The sequence below is a fragment of the Ovis aries genome, chromosome 2 (genome assembly GCF_016772045.2).
Source record: "Ovis aries strain OAR_USU_Benz2616 breed Rambouillet chromosome 2, ARS-UI_Ramb_v3.0, whole genome shotgun sequence".
NCBI lineage: Eukaryota > Metazoa > Chordata > Mammalia > Artiodactyla > Bovidae > Ovis > Ovis aries.
Genome location: NC_056055.1, coordinates 7100636 through 7116338, shown reverse-complemented (window position 1 = coordinate 7116338; position 15703 = coordinate 7100636). Strand labels below are relative to the sequence as shown.

At 45.0% G+C, this 15703-nt stretch overlaps 1 protein-coding gene across 3 annotated transcripts in view; it reads right to left on the bottom strand.

Annotated features, from left to right (window-relative positions):
- Positions 1–15703, bottom strand: part of ASTN2 (astrotactin 2) — a 1032871-nt gene that overhangs the window by 188938 nt on the left and 828230 nt on the right. For all 3 annotated transcript variants that reach the window (XM_042242803.2, XM_027964073.3, XM_060410801.1), the window contains one exon: positions 13457–13722. In XM_042242803.2, coding sequence (XP_042098737.1) covers positions 13457–13722 — 266 coding nt within the window. The remainder of the gene's footprint in view (positions 1–13456; positions 13723–15703) is intronic.

Below are 15703 nucleotides of genomic sequence, written 5' to 3'. Positions count from 1 at the left end.
TTCTAAGTACTTTCTTCATCACACACACATCAAGAAGGATATAGGCATACTGGAGTTCTTTCAGAGGCAAACACTCAGAACGGCTAAGGCTGAGTCTGAGATGAGAAGCAGACTCATGTGATGAGAAGCAATCGAAGGAACCGAGGGTGACTACGAGAAAAATCCAACAGAGTCCAAAGATATCACCAGACACCTGAGATACTGTCGCTTAGAGCCAGCAGAGAGGATAGACTTTTACTGAGCTGCTTTCTATGAGCCAAACATTGCTGCTAAGCATCTTCAGTTCAGTTCAGTTCAGTCGCTCAGTCGTGTCCGACTTGTGGATAATTTCAGTTAATCTGTGAAACAACTCTATATGGTAGACATTATTAATCCCATTTTCCTCATGAGAAAAAAAAGAAGAAGCTTGAAAACTTAAGTAATGTGTTCAAAGGCATAGAGAAATTTTGTAGCAAAGCTGGTATTTGAATCTTCATCTCTCTGATTCCATATGTTCTGTCTGGTAAGTCAAGAGACAAGTCTGTATTGGTACAGTGCTGATAGATGGGACTGGAAACAACACAGCTAAGGCATGCATGAGGAAATATTTTGACTGGATATAAAGAAGGATGCCCCAATAGTGAAAGATCAGGCTGCTTAGGGCTCCCGGAGCAAGTTCTTCCTGGCAGTATCCAATAGGAGATGCGAGAAAAGAATCAAGCCACAGACTGGGGCTGGACTAGACGCCTGCAGAATCTCTTCCACTTCTGAGTGTGTCTGCTCTTTCATCCTCATGGGCACTGTAATATAACAATAAAACATGGAGGGGGACAAACGGGAAGAACAGGAAGGTAGGGGAAGTAAGACAAGTCAGAGCTTGTCTATACTCAGCACATACTATGTACCAGGTGCAAGGCTAAGCGTGTTAGATGCCCATCTCATTTAATACAATAACCTCAGAAATTATTCATCATTATTATTAACCTGACATCACAGCTGAGGTAACTAAGGCTCAGAATCGCTTGCCAAAAGTCACACAAAGAAAGGGAAGAGTCAGGACTTGGTGCCAGAAATGACCAGCATCAAAGACAAATATTGAGGTATTTTATTACATCCCTGTGGTCTACAGTTCTACCAATACTGGTTGTGGTGGATTGCAAAAAAAAAAAAAAATTCAAGTCTGGTTGAGCCTCTACACCTAACTACCAAGTTACAAGAAATGGAGGGACAGAAAGTGAAACTGAAAGTCACTCAGTCGTGTCCTACTCTTTGCAACTCCACGGACTATGCAGTCCATGGAGTTCTCCAGACCAGAATACTGGAGTGGGTAGAGAAACATGCTAAATAACACCGTGAAGCTGCAATGAGCAAAATCCCCATTTTCCTCAATAAAATATCACAAGGAATAAAAAGATTTGTAGGAAGAAGCCGATAGACTAAAAGAGATTTAATTATCAGCCATTCGTAATGTTTGGATCTTACTTGGGTTGGAGAGGACTCTTGAGAGTCCCTTGGACTGCAAGGAGATCCAACCAGTCCATTCTGAAGGAGATCAGCCCTGAGATTTCTTTGGAAGGAATGATGCTAAAGCTGAAACTCCAGTACTTTGGCCACCTCATGCGAAGAGTTGACTCACTGGAAAAGACTCTGATGCTGGGAGGGATTGGGGGCAGGAGGAGAAGGGGACGACCAAGGATGAGATGGCTGGATGGCATCACTGACTCGATGGACATGAGTCTGAGTGAACTCCAGGAGTTGGTGATGGACAGGGAGGCCTGGCGTGCTGCAATTCATGGGGTTGCAAAGAGTCAGACATGACTGAGTGACTGAACTGAACTGAACTGAATCTCAGTTTGAATGAACTGATACTGAAAATATAAGAAAATCCGGGAAAAATGAAAAATGACTATATATTTGATGGTGCAGAAGAATTGTTAGCTTGGAAAGCAAGGTGACACTACTGATATTTTTGAGTCCTAATATTTTAGAAATATGAACTTTGTCATTTATATATCAAATTATACTGTGTTTGAGGTGAGAGAGCTGGTAATGCAGGGTTGGAGTAAACCGATCATTACTGAACCTTAAAGATGACAGATACACAGAGATTCATGATACTAGTCACTTTGCCTTCGTGTATGTTATAATTCTCTAAACTAAAATGGTCTGGAGTTTGGTAGCAGAAAATCCAGGAATTTGGCAATGCCCTTCCCCTGCACTGGAAAATGTGGAGATGAATCTAAAATGGAAAGGAAACATGTAGTCCAAGAAGACACTAGTTCCTTGAGGGTTCCCCCTCTTCCCAAGACTTAACGTTATGGCTGGACCCTTCTGCTCAGAGACACAAGGAATGACGGGACTCTGTTGACCAGATCACCCGCCTGTGTGGTGTTACAAACTCATGCTGCTTTCAACTGCACCTGCCTGATGAATGGGGAGGCACATTTGGAATGACTTTTTTTCTTCTTCTAAGATTAGAGAAAAATGGACAGAGAGAGTTGAATTGCTGGTGAATTCTCTCTGTGCCCTTAAGACGGAAGTTGCCTAATGACCCAAGAAGAACCCCCTGGGAACAGGGATAAGCTCCAGCAGGGATGGGGCCTCTGCTTGCTCCATTTCTGGAAGCTCAGTACGTCCCTGGCTGCTGGGACTGACACCCTCAGATAAATGAGGACTGTGTGATGGATGTGTGGTGGTGGGACAGCTGGGAAAGGGATTCCAGCCCCAGCTCTGACCTCTGCCAGTCCTGGGGGCTTCAGAGGATGGTACCCACTCTCTGTGAGCCTCAGTTTTCTTACCTGTAAACTGAAGATAAACACTGCTATCTTTATAGGACTATTGCAAGAATTAAGGGAGTTAGTCCATGTGAAAGCAACACTGAAGCATGTCAGTGCAAGCTGGTCATTCATGTTTTACACTTATTTATTCTCATTAAATATATATTTGTTGAACTTTACTATGAAAGTGAAAGAGGAGAGTGAAAAAGCTGGCTTAAAGCTCAACATTCAGAAAACGAAGATCATGGCATCTGGTCCAATCATTTCATGGGAAATAGATGGGAAAACAGTGGAAACAGTGTCAGACTTCCTTTTTTTGGGCTCCAAAATCACTGCAGAGGGTGATTGAAGCCATGAAATTAAAAGATGCTTACTCCTTGGAAGCAAAGTTATGACCAACCTAGATAGCATATTCAAAAGCAGAGACATTACTTTGCCCACTAAGGTCCGTCTAGTCAAGGCTATGGTTTTTCCAGTAGTCATGTATGGATGTGAGAGTTGGACTGTGAAGAAAGCTGAGCACCGAAGAATTGATGCTTTTGAACTGTGGTATTGGAGAAGACTCTTGAGAGTCCCTTGGACTGCAAGGACATCCAACCAGTCCATTCTGAAGGAGATCAGCCCTGGGATTTCTCTGGAAGGAATGATGCTAAAGCTGAAACTTCAGTACTTTGGCCACCTCATGCGAAGAGTTGACTCATTGGAAAAGACTCTGATGCTGGGAGGGATTGGGGGCAGGAGGAGAAGGGGACGACAGAGGATGAGATGGCTGGATGGCATCACGGACTTGATGGACGTGAGTCTGAGTGAACTCTGGGAGTTGGTGATGGACAGGGAGGCCTGGCGTGCTGCAATTCATGGGGTCGCAAAGAGTTGGATATGACTGAGCGACTGAACTGAACTGAACTATGAGTCAGACACTATAGCAGAAGCTATTGGTGCAATGCAGAGTAAAAGTTTGCCTAGACCCTGGTCTTGTGGAGTTTATCTCCTACTGTATAGGGAAATATTTTGACTCAGTATCAGAATGGCTGTTACAGAAATCAGGGAAACAGAATGCTTAGGAGTCCCTGAGCAAGCTATTACTGGGAATGCGCCAATGCAGGCCCTGTGACATTTGTGAGATGCAGTTTACCTGCTCTTCCCTCTGCAGTGGCACTGATATCATCATAAAATAATAAAAGGCAGAGGGGGAGACATTAGTCAAATAACTAGACAACATGCATCAGAGCATAGTGAGAAACTATGATAACTGTTATGAAAGATAAAAAACATTCAAGAAAGTAAGTAAACAAAGAAACACACAGGGGATCTTATCACATCTAGAAGCCTCAGCAATATGGTGGGTGAAACAATTAACTCAGTGGCAAGAAGAAAGGAGCAGAGAGTAAAACAAACCCCAAGTAGAGGGAAGAGCATCTATGGAAGCCACAGAAAGTGGAGGACCACTGACTTGGGCACAGAAGGAAGAGGGGTACAAGAAAAAAGGAGGTGTAAGAAGTTGGAGGGGCCAGTCCGAGCAGCCCCTTGGAGGCCACAGTAAGCACCTTGGTCTGGATCCTGAGAGCACCTGGAAGCCAGTTAAGGGTTTTCACTGGAAAAGTGATGGAATCAAGTCTTAACTTGGAAACTATCAGTCAGGCTACCAGGAAGAAAATAAATTAGAGGGGCCAAGGGTCACTGTTAGTCGACTATTACAACCATCCAGCCAAGACTTGGACCAACGTGGGTAAGAGTGGTCATATTTGAGAATTTCCTAAGAAGAAAAATCTACAGGATTTGTTAACGAGCTGTAGTTTGAGGGAGATGAGCACAGATGAAGGACAGAGAATCATCAAGGATGTCTCACTGGTCCCCAGACTGCAAGAACCGAATGGAAATCAAAAGATGCCTACCAAAAGAAAGGCAGAGTCATTTATGGCAAAAACGGCATCTGCAATAGTTACCAGTGAGGAGAAGCCACTGTAATTCCATTGGATGCAGTGGGGGGCGGGGGGCGGTCCTGGAGTGAACGGGGCTGAATCGGTGTTGACAGCAGAGGTAATCTATTCTTTCAAATATCTTGGCCATTAAGTGAAAGAAATGAAGACACAGTAGCAGGAGGAGGCAATGATAGTGTCCTTATTAGACATCAGACTTTGTATTTCACACTTCATTAAAATGTACAAGCGCCGTAGCTAAGAGAGTATAGCAAAATGAGAAAAAGCAGAAGTGCTCAGATCAAACCTTGACTGTACCAGTTCTTATTTATCGTATTGTGGGACAAGTGATGTAACTTCTATGCCTCAGTTTTCCCAAGGGTGAAAGGAAGACAATACCATTACTCAACATGTGAGGTTGATGAGAGGGTTCAGTGAAGGGAGTACATAAAGTGCTTGAGCAGACCTCCTTGCACAGTTGAAGTGCTCAGTAAATGGTTGTACTTAAACATACCAGGAAAAGGCATTCTTCAATTCTCCTTTTTTTCCTGTGTTTGCTAACTGAATTCAATGTCCCATGGAGGAAAAAAACAAAAACAAAAACAGCTCTATACACTCTGCCACGCAAAAATGCTTGCATTTGCTAAGTCTGTATGGAGTGCATATTTACAGAGTCTTGTAGTTTTCTGGTCTCATGAAACAGCTATGTTTTCCAGTTTTGCAAGGAGGCAAGCCAAGCATTAAGTTCCTCTTTTGTAATTGACCATGAGCGTGTTGAGTAATATGTGGATTATATCCCCCTCTTCTCTTTGATCTTCCTTCTTGCCAAGAACTGCCTGACAGCCTGGTTCCTGGCCAGTTCACCTCCTTATAATGCACCGATGGAGAGGAAGTGGCCCACAATAGCAGAGGAGATTTACTCCAGATTAGAAGTACTTGACTTTCTTAATCCCTAAGCAAGGAATTCCCTGAAGAATTTCAGAATGAGAACGCCGTAGGAACCATGGTTTGGAGCAGTGGTTCTCAAGTTCGGCATGCAGCAGAATCACCTGGGAAGCTTGCAAAAATGAAAATTCTCCAGCCTCACTCCTCTAGAGAAACAGAATCAGGAAGAAGAAGCCAGGAACCTGCATGAAAAACAAAACAAAACAAAACAAAAAAACGCTTCCCCCATCTTCAATCTAAGTGACCCTGATTGACTTTGTGATATTTTGAGAGCCAAGTCTCCACACTCCACTAGGCACTCCTGATCTCTTATTCTGCTTTATTTTCCCTTCTCTTTGCCTCTTAATACACTATTATTTACTATTCTGATTGCTTATGTCTCCCACATACACTCCAGGAGAAATTTAAGTCTCCAAATGGCTGTCATATGTGTCTGTTTTGCTCCTTAATGTATCCCAAAAGCCCAGAACAGTGCCTGGCCCATAAGAGACCCTTAATAAATATTCGTTAAAGTCATTTGAACCGAGTCACCATTCTCCCAGACATCCCATATGCAGACTTCCACTGTGGACACCCCAACTAACTGGTCCTCTTATTGAGTCAAAAATATTTAGGAATTTTGCTGATGCCATATACCTTTTCCCCAGGGGGAAAAAACAACACAGTAATATATAATTCTGCACAAACTTTCTGAGGATGGAGATCTGATAACCATTTAAAATCAGTGATCTGCAGACCCCAAATTAATAAACCTTGACCCAAAACCAGTCCTGGTCCCTGCAATTCAACCTTTAACTGTTATTGATGTAGTTATTAAGTTTCACATCCAGTTACATCTTTCCCTTGACCCCAAATCTTGAAGATTTCCATACAGTTCATGTGGTACCCAAATCCCTCAGCCCAGAATTCAAAGTTTCCACACACCAGTCTTCTGCACATCCCTTCTCCAGTTATCACTCCTCAGTTGTAAGAATGATTGACTAAACACACACAGTTTGGACACAGACTTCCTGGGTCAGAGTCACTAGCTACCTTATGTTAGATACATTATTTACCTGAGTCCTCAGATATTTTTAAATTTGTGGAATGGGCATACTAGTGCCATTTCAAATGCGCCAAAGGAAAGAGAGAACACATATGAATACACACGGAGCACTTTTAAAATGCCAGGCATATAGTTGGCACTCAATACTTGCTGGGTTTTACTCTCCTATGCGTTTGGCACATAGTGGCGGATGTAACTTTCTTTCCTCTTTTTTTCCAACATAGCTTAGTCTAGACTAAGGTTTGTCAAAGCTTTTGCAAAGGACTCGAGTGAATATTTTGGGCTTAGTGTGTCCTACCATCTCCTGGGGTGACTGCTCAACAGAGCCGTTGTGGCTAGGAAGCAGACATAGATGATATGTAGAGAGATGAGTGTGGCTATGTTTCACAAACTGTCTTTATAAAAACACATGGCGTCCAGGATTTCACCCACGGATCAGAAACTGGCCCAGATGAGCTTCAGAATCTCAGAGACTCAGTTTCAAGTTTCTCTGAGCCTCAGTCTCCTCATCTATTAAACTGGGATGATGAGAATATTTCCCTCAGAAGTTCTTGGATGACTGAATGAGATAAAACACATAAAGCCCTTGGCAGAGTTTTTGGCGTATAATCTAAATACATCGGGTACATAGGACTATCTCCGTCGTCAACAGACTAGCCTCAAACTATATTCACCAACCACCCACATCCACCTTCCCTTCAGCAAGAACCTCTTCCAGATTTACCCGCTCCAGAGATTCTTCCTTCCTCTTCTAAGGCTGTTGGAATGTCTGTTGTGTTGTTTGAAAGTAAATCACGCGTTGATGTAGCATATGCAAGCAATTACAGTTACTTATGTTATGTGGCTCTTGTGCCTCATCCCTAGACTGTGAGCGCCTTGAAGGTGCAGTCTGGGTCTCATTTCCCCTTGCATTAGCTCTCCTGGCATAGTGTCTACAGACACCCAGTGTGAGGTGCTGGCAGGGTGGCAATGCTGGCCTTGTTAACGGTAGTGGTCCCAGCAGTGGGTATGGTTGTGGTAATAATGGGGGTGGGGGGTGGATCTCGGCTGTTAATTTCTTTTCAAAGAGCGGTCATTTGGAATTTTTCTTCTTGATTTAAGCCAAGAAGTGTAACTTGAGTAAACAAGTCTTTCTGGCAGAGAGAAAGGATCTGCTAGAAGGTTAGAAAACCACAACAAGACCAAAATTACACACGGCTCTTCCTAGGGCGGCATGGAAAAGAAAAAAAAAAAAATCACATTATCGGAATTCAGGGGACCCAAGCACTAGAAAAAAAATAATCACCCAGAGATACAGAGTATTTTATAGTCTTCCAAACACCAGCAAACATTTTCTTAATTTTTCTATATGATCTCTGTGGAGAAAGTTACCACCCATTTCACAGATGAGGACTCTGAGTGTGAAACAAAAGACCTCTCCGGAGTTAGAAGCCATGGCTGACTACTTTGAATACAAAATTGGCTGTGTGCCCTACAGCAAGTCATTCCGGTCTCTAGGTCTCAGTTGTACTATTTGTAAAATAAAGTGTATGATTTTAATATCCATCTCTACTCATAAATGCTGGGTCATTGGGATGGAGTGCAAGATATAAGAATCTTTCTCTGCCCAATGTTAACTTAAGGAGTACAAGTGGTAATATCTTTGGGTGGAAAATAAGTTGCAGGTTACAAGGTACCTCTTCCAACCTCAAAATACATCCCTTATTTTCAAGGGAGAATCTAGACCTGACCGTGGATCTGCCACAGGGACCTGTGGATAAATTACCCCATACTTTTCATCCTACAGATCCAGAGACCAAAGTGTCTGTCACTCAGTCCTGTCCGAATCTCTGTGACCTCATGGACTGTAGCCCACCAGGCTCCTCTGTCCATGCGCTTCTCCGGGCAAGAATATTGGAGTGGGTTGCCATTTCCTCCTCCAGGGGATCTTCCCAACCCAGGGATTGAACCCTGGGTCTCCCACACTGCAGGCAGACGCTTTACTGAGTCACCAGGGAAGAAAGAAAGACCGAAACAGCAGAAGCATCCATGCCCAATAACATGTAACAATCCAGGAGAGAGCCTGGTAGAGACCACAGGTATTCTAGTTCTCTAGTGCTTCCAGAGATTACTCCCAACCCCAAAACGGAAAGGGGTAGATTATGTAATGCCTATTTCATAAGTGAGTGATTTGAAGGTTACCCAGATAATCAGCGAGAGAGACGGGACTCAAATCCACCTCGATCTGGCTCTTCCCCATGACACAAGTTTTTCTCCCACATTTGGTCACGTCCCTAGTACTCTGGGCACTTGCAAAGTGATTGAGTACTACCTACAAGAGGAGGTACCAAAGGAAGCATGGAGAAAGGAAGAGCTCAGGTTAGACAAACAGCACTTTTATCATAGAAAACATCAGCCCATGACATGTTACACTTGGAGCCTCTTCCTCTTTTTCACCCAAAGGCAAAGTTAGCAGTCACCCAAAGCCTTGTACATTTAAGCATTAGCTGTGTTTAGCTAAGCTCTGTGGCTTTGGGCTGTATAAGGGTCATTTAACAGGTGGAGGGGGAAGAATAATGTTATTAATCAAGCTCTCCATCATTAAGACTTTTTTCCTGCTTTGCTTGTTCAAAACCACAAAGTGTAATGAAGGACTCCTTTCCAGCTGAGGAAGAAGGCATCACTCTTTCCCACACATTCCTGGAGATGGACCAAAGGAGACCCCAACCACCAAAGGAGCTAGAGTCCCAGGGTCCCCAAGATTATGTAGAATACACCCTGGCCCTGGTCCAGAATCAGAGACCAGAACAGCCCCAGAAACCTCAGGCAAATCACACCCTTTCTCTGACACTTCCTGACAGTGCCCTGGGACTCAGGAGTTGACTAAGCACCTCAAATAACTCAAGGAGACAGGTGTTCTCACATAGCAGGACAGTTCCATTCTGTTCTGGAAGGTCAACAGGAGGAAATGCTTTTACTTATGTATAATTCCTCTCATGGTATCCTTTCTCTATGAGTTCCAGCGATATTTATAAAGTGAGAGAATACTCTTGAAATCCTTCCGTTGGCATTCTGACCTTTTGGGTTAACCAACCATCTCTCTTGTACAAAATGCGGATCCTGCTCTGAAGGCCATGTCCCCAGCACTCTGGGTACTTGCAAAGTGATTGAGTACTACCTGGAAGAGGAGGTACCAAAGGAAGCATGGAAAAAGGACAGGGTCAGTTTAGGCAAGTAGCATTTTTATCATAGAAAAGATAAGCCATGCCAGGCACTGTGCAGTCACCACTATCTGGTCCCAGGAGGCAGGGATCGCAGACTCTGGGATGCACCCACAGAGCTCCCCATCTGACCCCCAGGGAGACGGGCCACGTTTGCACATTCTTCAGGCCTCTGGAGGAGCTGCACCTTCACTCTGGAATGCTCTCAGGCCTTCCTCTGCCAAACCCAGTCCTCCACTTTCACTTTATGCACCTGACCCTCAAGAAATTATCCCAACATCACCCTGCTAAGGAAGTCAAGCCTTCTCTGACCCCACATGGCCCTCGGTCACCCACTGTGAACCCCCAGGCCTGGCCCTCTCTTGGGACTCAGCACAGTTTGTTCTCACTTGTCTGGTGTGAGTGTTTCAGTGGTATCTTCCTCCCCCAGTCTGTAAAGTCCATGAAGAGGAAGCCCAGGCCCGTTTGTGTCCACGTGTGTCCATCTGCCCTGCTCTTCAAGGAAAACAGGCACTCAGAAACAGAAGTAACGCAAAAACGACTCGAGCTGCAAAGGCAGCAGGTGTCCATAAGGAGAACAGTGCCACCTAGCGACCGCTTTCCCACTCCTGGGCTTCTCTAGCTGAGAGCACGTGAAGCGGCCTCAGGAAAAACAGCTTTCTGGAACTGGATACACAGACGATGCTGAGGGAAGCTAGCACAGCATCCAGACATAGAGGAACCTGATTTCTAAGCAAAGCGTAAAGAAACCAGTGCTCACTTGCTGCCACACATGCCAAGAACACACCATCAAAGTCCTGTGATTAACGAGCATCGAGGTACCTTGCAGGTGAGCAGAGCGAGGCCCACAAAGAGCAGCAAATAGGGATAGTCGGGGCCTCTCTCAGCAGCCTTCCCAGGTGGTGCTAGTCATAAAGAATCCGCCTGCTAGTGCAGGAGACACAAGAGACGCCGGTTCAATCCCTGGGTTGGGAAGATCCCCTGGAGAAGGTAATGGCAACTTGCTCCAGTACTCTAGACTGGAAAATTCCATGGGCAGAGGAGTCTGGCGGGCTACAGTCCATGGGCAGCAGAGAGTTAGACATAACCGAGCACGTAATCTTTCCTTCCCTCCCTATAGCCTCTCTCTCCAGCCCCTGGAGAGCTCAGTCCTGCACAGCTAGGAACGTGTTGCTCTGCGTACGTCGTCACTGACACAATGCCCATCCGACGACCTTTCATGTTACATGAAAGCTTCAAGAGCCTCCTCGGGGGCCTCCCTGGCTCCACTCTTATCCTTCCACAGTTGATTCTCACCCTGAAACCAGAGACATGGAGATGTGTACTTAATTTGGCTTTTTGGACTTTTTCGTTGTTGGTTTGGGGACCTCTGAGGCACAAAGTCAGATGATTCGAGGTGCGTGGTTCATGAGTCAAGCTCATTGCTGTACCATGCATGGTTAGGCTTTATGTATTCATCCAGTTAGCCTCAGCTACTTAGCTAATTTTAACATTTTAATAGTGAAAGTCGCTCGGTCATGTCCGACTCTTTGCGACCCCATGGACTGTAGCCTGTCAGGCTCCTCTATCTGTGGAATTCTCCAAGCAAGAATACTGAAGTGGGTTGCCATTTCCTTCTCCAGGGGATATTCCTGACCCAGGGATTGAACCCAGATCTCCTGCATTGCAGGCAGATTCTTTACCATCTGAGCCACCAGGGAAGCCCCACACTTCAGTAAACCCCTACAAATCCAGCACCCGAAACATCAGCTGGAAACTTGGCTACTTTCATGTGACTAATGCTCCCTCATGCCATCGTCCTGCCTCCCTGATTCGAGATCATCATCACCCCAAATCCTATGTTCCTCATTTCCCTGATTCCTTTTTTAAACTGTCTATTGCATGCATATTTATTCTTAAAAGGTAGTGTCTTTGATGTGTGCGTTTATCTTGCTTCAACTAAAAACAGAGGGAAGGGTATCATGCTATGCAAAATATATCTTTGGGATTTCCTGTCTTCATTTAACATTATATTCATCCATCTCCTATTAAGTATCATTACCGTTCATTGATCTTGGTTGTAGTATAGTGTTCCCTTGTATGCATAGTCCGCACCTTAATTAACTGCTCTCCCACTGATGGCCGTCTGTGTTGTTTCCAGGAGACTCCTTCTGCTACACAAAGCTAGTTCTATCAACCTCCTGCTAACCATGTATCTTCAGTGAGTCACTGCCCTCTAGACAGCGTCCAAACTCCAGGACCTAGCTTACAATACCCTAAATAATCAGGTTCTTTCTGATCCCAGTGGCCTCACCTCTGCCCTCCCTTCATCTCTTGGTCTGAGTCATGGGGAATTTCTACAGGTCTTTGCACAGACCATGTTCTTTTCTGCCTCAGGTTATCCACCCGATACTTTCCTCACTTGCTCTCATCTCCTCTCTGTTCTCTATGAAGCCCTCCCTGACCGTCTCCAGCACTGGCACTTAGCCCAGTAGAGTGCCTTGGGAGGGGCACATGATCCATAACGTCCTGTGGGACTTGGTCACTGGCCCACCAGACTGTCTTCTCTGGAGGCCCAGGACTGTCCACAAGTTGCTGCAGAGGAAAGAGTGGAGACCAAGTAGAGAGGCTTCATCTACTTCCTTCCTCACTGAAGCAGTGGCATACTATTCCTGGTTTTGTGGGTTGGGATTGAAAACTGCATTCGGAAAAAAAAAAAGTTCCATGGATATGAGTTTGCAAAAAGGTGAACCAAATCATTCATAGAGTCGCCTCGAGCTCTGACATGCCATAATCAAAAGCCAGAGAGACATAAAGAGGAACAAGAGGAGACAAAATTTCACAAGTATTCAGGCTCCGGATCAGACCAACATGGAGCAAATCACTCATCTTATGTTTCCTCACTTGTAAAGTGGGCAGGAGAAAAAGATAAACCACATAGAATTGCATCTTGATAAATAAATGGTCAAATGTCAGAAATTCCATATGAATCAGCGCCATACTTATAAAGAAGTCGTAGATCTGGAGGGTAAATTAAATGAGAGGGAGACCTCTGAGGGACAGGCTGCTAGGTTTTCACCAAACTCATATTTGCTTCTCCTAGGCAGACTGATAGAATACATTCCCCTGGCTTCATCTGCAGACAGGTGTGCCCAATGGCTCAATTCTGGCTAGAGGAACAGGAAGACTGAAGTGATAATGCGCCATTTTCAGGCGTGGCCCGTTTAAACTTCTCATGTACAATTTCCCATGTTCTTTCTCCTTCCACAGCAGCCACCAATGCACCAGATTAATGGAGCACAAGATGGAATAGGCTGGGACCCTGAACCACCTCTCAGAGTAAGGCTACCCATCAATCAAAATCAACTATTTAGGACTCTGTGCAAGTAAGAAATAACCTTAACCAGACCAAGTCACTGGGATTTGAGAATTTGTCCGTTACAGCAGCTAGTGTTACCAAGTTACACACGTGTTCACCGGATGGTAAGCAATCAGTAAATGCTGGCCCTCACCATGCTGATGATGACCATCCTGATGGACACGGAGCCCGCAAGGGCAGGGGTGGGAGGGCTGGTACCTAGATGTACCAGCGGCCATGCCAGGGGAGCTCACCTCTTTGGTGCCATTGTCCTGGATAAGAGTGTACAGTGGGACCACACGGTTGATCTCCAGCAGCACCGGGGTGGGGCTCAGCTGCTCCTTGCCTGGGCGGCGGCAGAGGTGACAGGTAGACGGACAGCGGCCTTTCTCCTCACAGCGGATCTCTACCCCTGAGATGAGCTGGTCATCCGACAGCATCTGGGCTGTCAGCAGGCCTGAGAGGTAGGTGATGAAGGGCATGGACTTCAGCTCCTTCTTGCTGCCCAGCTCCGTGGTCTCTGGAGAAAGAGAGATAAGTTCAGTAAAGGTCAAAAGGTCAGACTCTTGAACCCATCGAGATGTGCTAAGAGGCGGTTATCCACCGAAAAGGGAAAAGAGATGACGTGACTCATGATGCTTTAGAAAGAACACTGATCTGAAGTCTCCAAGACCAGAAAGATGTCTTGTTCTATCATTGGTACTAACCCTTTGCTTTCTTTGGGCCTCATCTTCTTTGTATTTAAAGTCAGCAGGTTGTACTGTTGTGTGGAAATTATATAAACCTTAATTATGTTGAATTGGTTCATGGTGCTTTTCAGGTCTACTCTCTCCTTCTACTTTTCTGTACATTTATTCTGTTAATTTTTGAGAGTTTGATATGGAAACTCCAAGTAAAAATCTTAATGCACCTACTTTAAAAATGATTGTAACATATAGTAGAATTATATGTAACTTTGTTCTGTATTTTTCAAGTCTCCTATAAATATGTTATCATACTTTCATAATTCACAAAATAAAAAACAGAAAAATAAATTCAGGCAGTAGGTTGGGTTAGAGGGTTTTTCCAAGGACCTTGCAAGATATAAATATTCCTGCATATTTTTCCCAATAAGAAGTTCTTTCCTTTACTATCAATTTTATGAAGTCTACCTTTGTTTAAAACACTTATGTGTCCTATATTTTCCATGAAGTTCCATGTGGGGGAAAGACAAGCTTTGGAGTCAAGTTCAGTTTAAATCTCAGTTCTGCTAGACAGTAGCTCCACTGCCTTGGGAAAGGCTCTGAATATCCAAGAGCCTATAGTGATGAATTCTGTAACGTGAGGTTAACAATAACTAAAACAGTTATGACTGGTAGATGAGTGAGGAGGTGGGCCTGTCTGGGAAAGGCATTATTTCCCCTTTCTTTTCACGCTCATCTGCTCCCTTATTCAAATGCCTGGTCCTCAGCATACTGTCGTGGGCACGAGTGATACGTGCCCCATTATGCCCTGTCCTTTATCCCCACAACTGGCATTTCACACCTCTGTGTCTTTGCTTGCCCTGACCTACTGTTCCCTCTGCCTCTCCAAATGGTGCTCTGATGCAATGCGACCATCTTCAGGAAGCCTTTCTTCCTCCCCCCAACCCTGCTTCTCTGATACGTATTTCTGTTTGCAAGACCTTACGTTGTTACATTCACTTTCTCATCCCATTTTCTGTCGGCCTCTGCAACCGTATAATCGGTTCACAGAGACCACGGACCATGTCTCCCATCCTGCCCCCACTGACATTCAGTGCTTAGCACAGTGCTAGGGATATATTTGACACTTTACCAAAGAGAGAGATTATATAGCTGTGAACGGTTAGAACAACACGTATAATCCAGTCTGTGCATGCGTGCTAATTTGCTTCAGTCGTGTCCGACTCCTATGGACTGTAGCCCACTGGGCTCCTATCTCCATGGGGATTCTCCAGGCAAGAATACTGGAGTGGCTTACCATGCTGTCCTCCAGGGGCTCTTCCTCACCCAGGGATCAAACCCACATCTCCTACGGCCCCTGCACTGCCGGCAGATTCTTTGCCACTGAGCCAACCTGGGGTAATCCAGTCTAGAGGCTCCGAAATTCATCTGAGGGATTCTAGGGATTCCAACAGCCATCTCAGCAGCTGCTTGAGGAGAGCAAAAGGAGACTGAGCGGGCAGTACCCTACACCTGCATCTCAGCTCCAAATAGAGCTATTCCACTTGCATCTCATTTACAGACTGGCCTTCCATGTAGGATTTCCTAAGAAGAAAGGGCTCAAAGCCTGAAGAAGCAAAGTAATTTGTAGAACTCAGAGAGTTCTATTTACGTCATGGATGATGTGAATAGTGTCCTCAGAGCTGTGCCATGTACCATCTGAGTGACAAGGCAAGGCGGTCCTATGCCGAGGGACAGAGCTTGGTCCAGATGGCAGCTTCACCCAGGCCTAGTGGAGTCAGGGCAAGCTCCAGCCTTGGTGAAGTACATGGGCCCTGG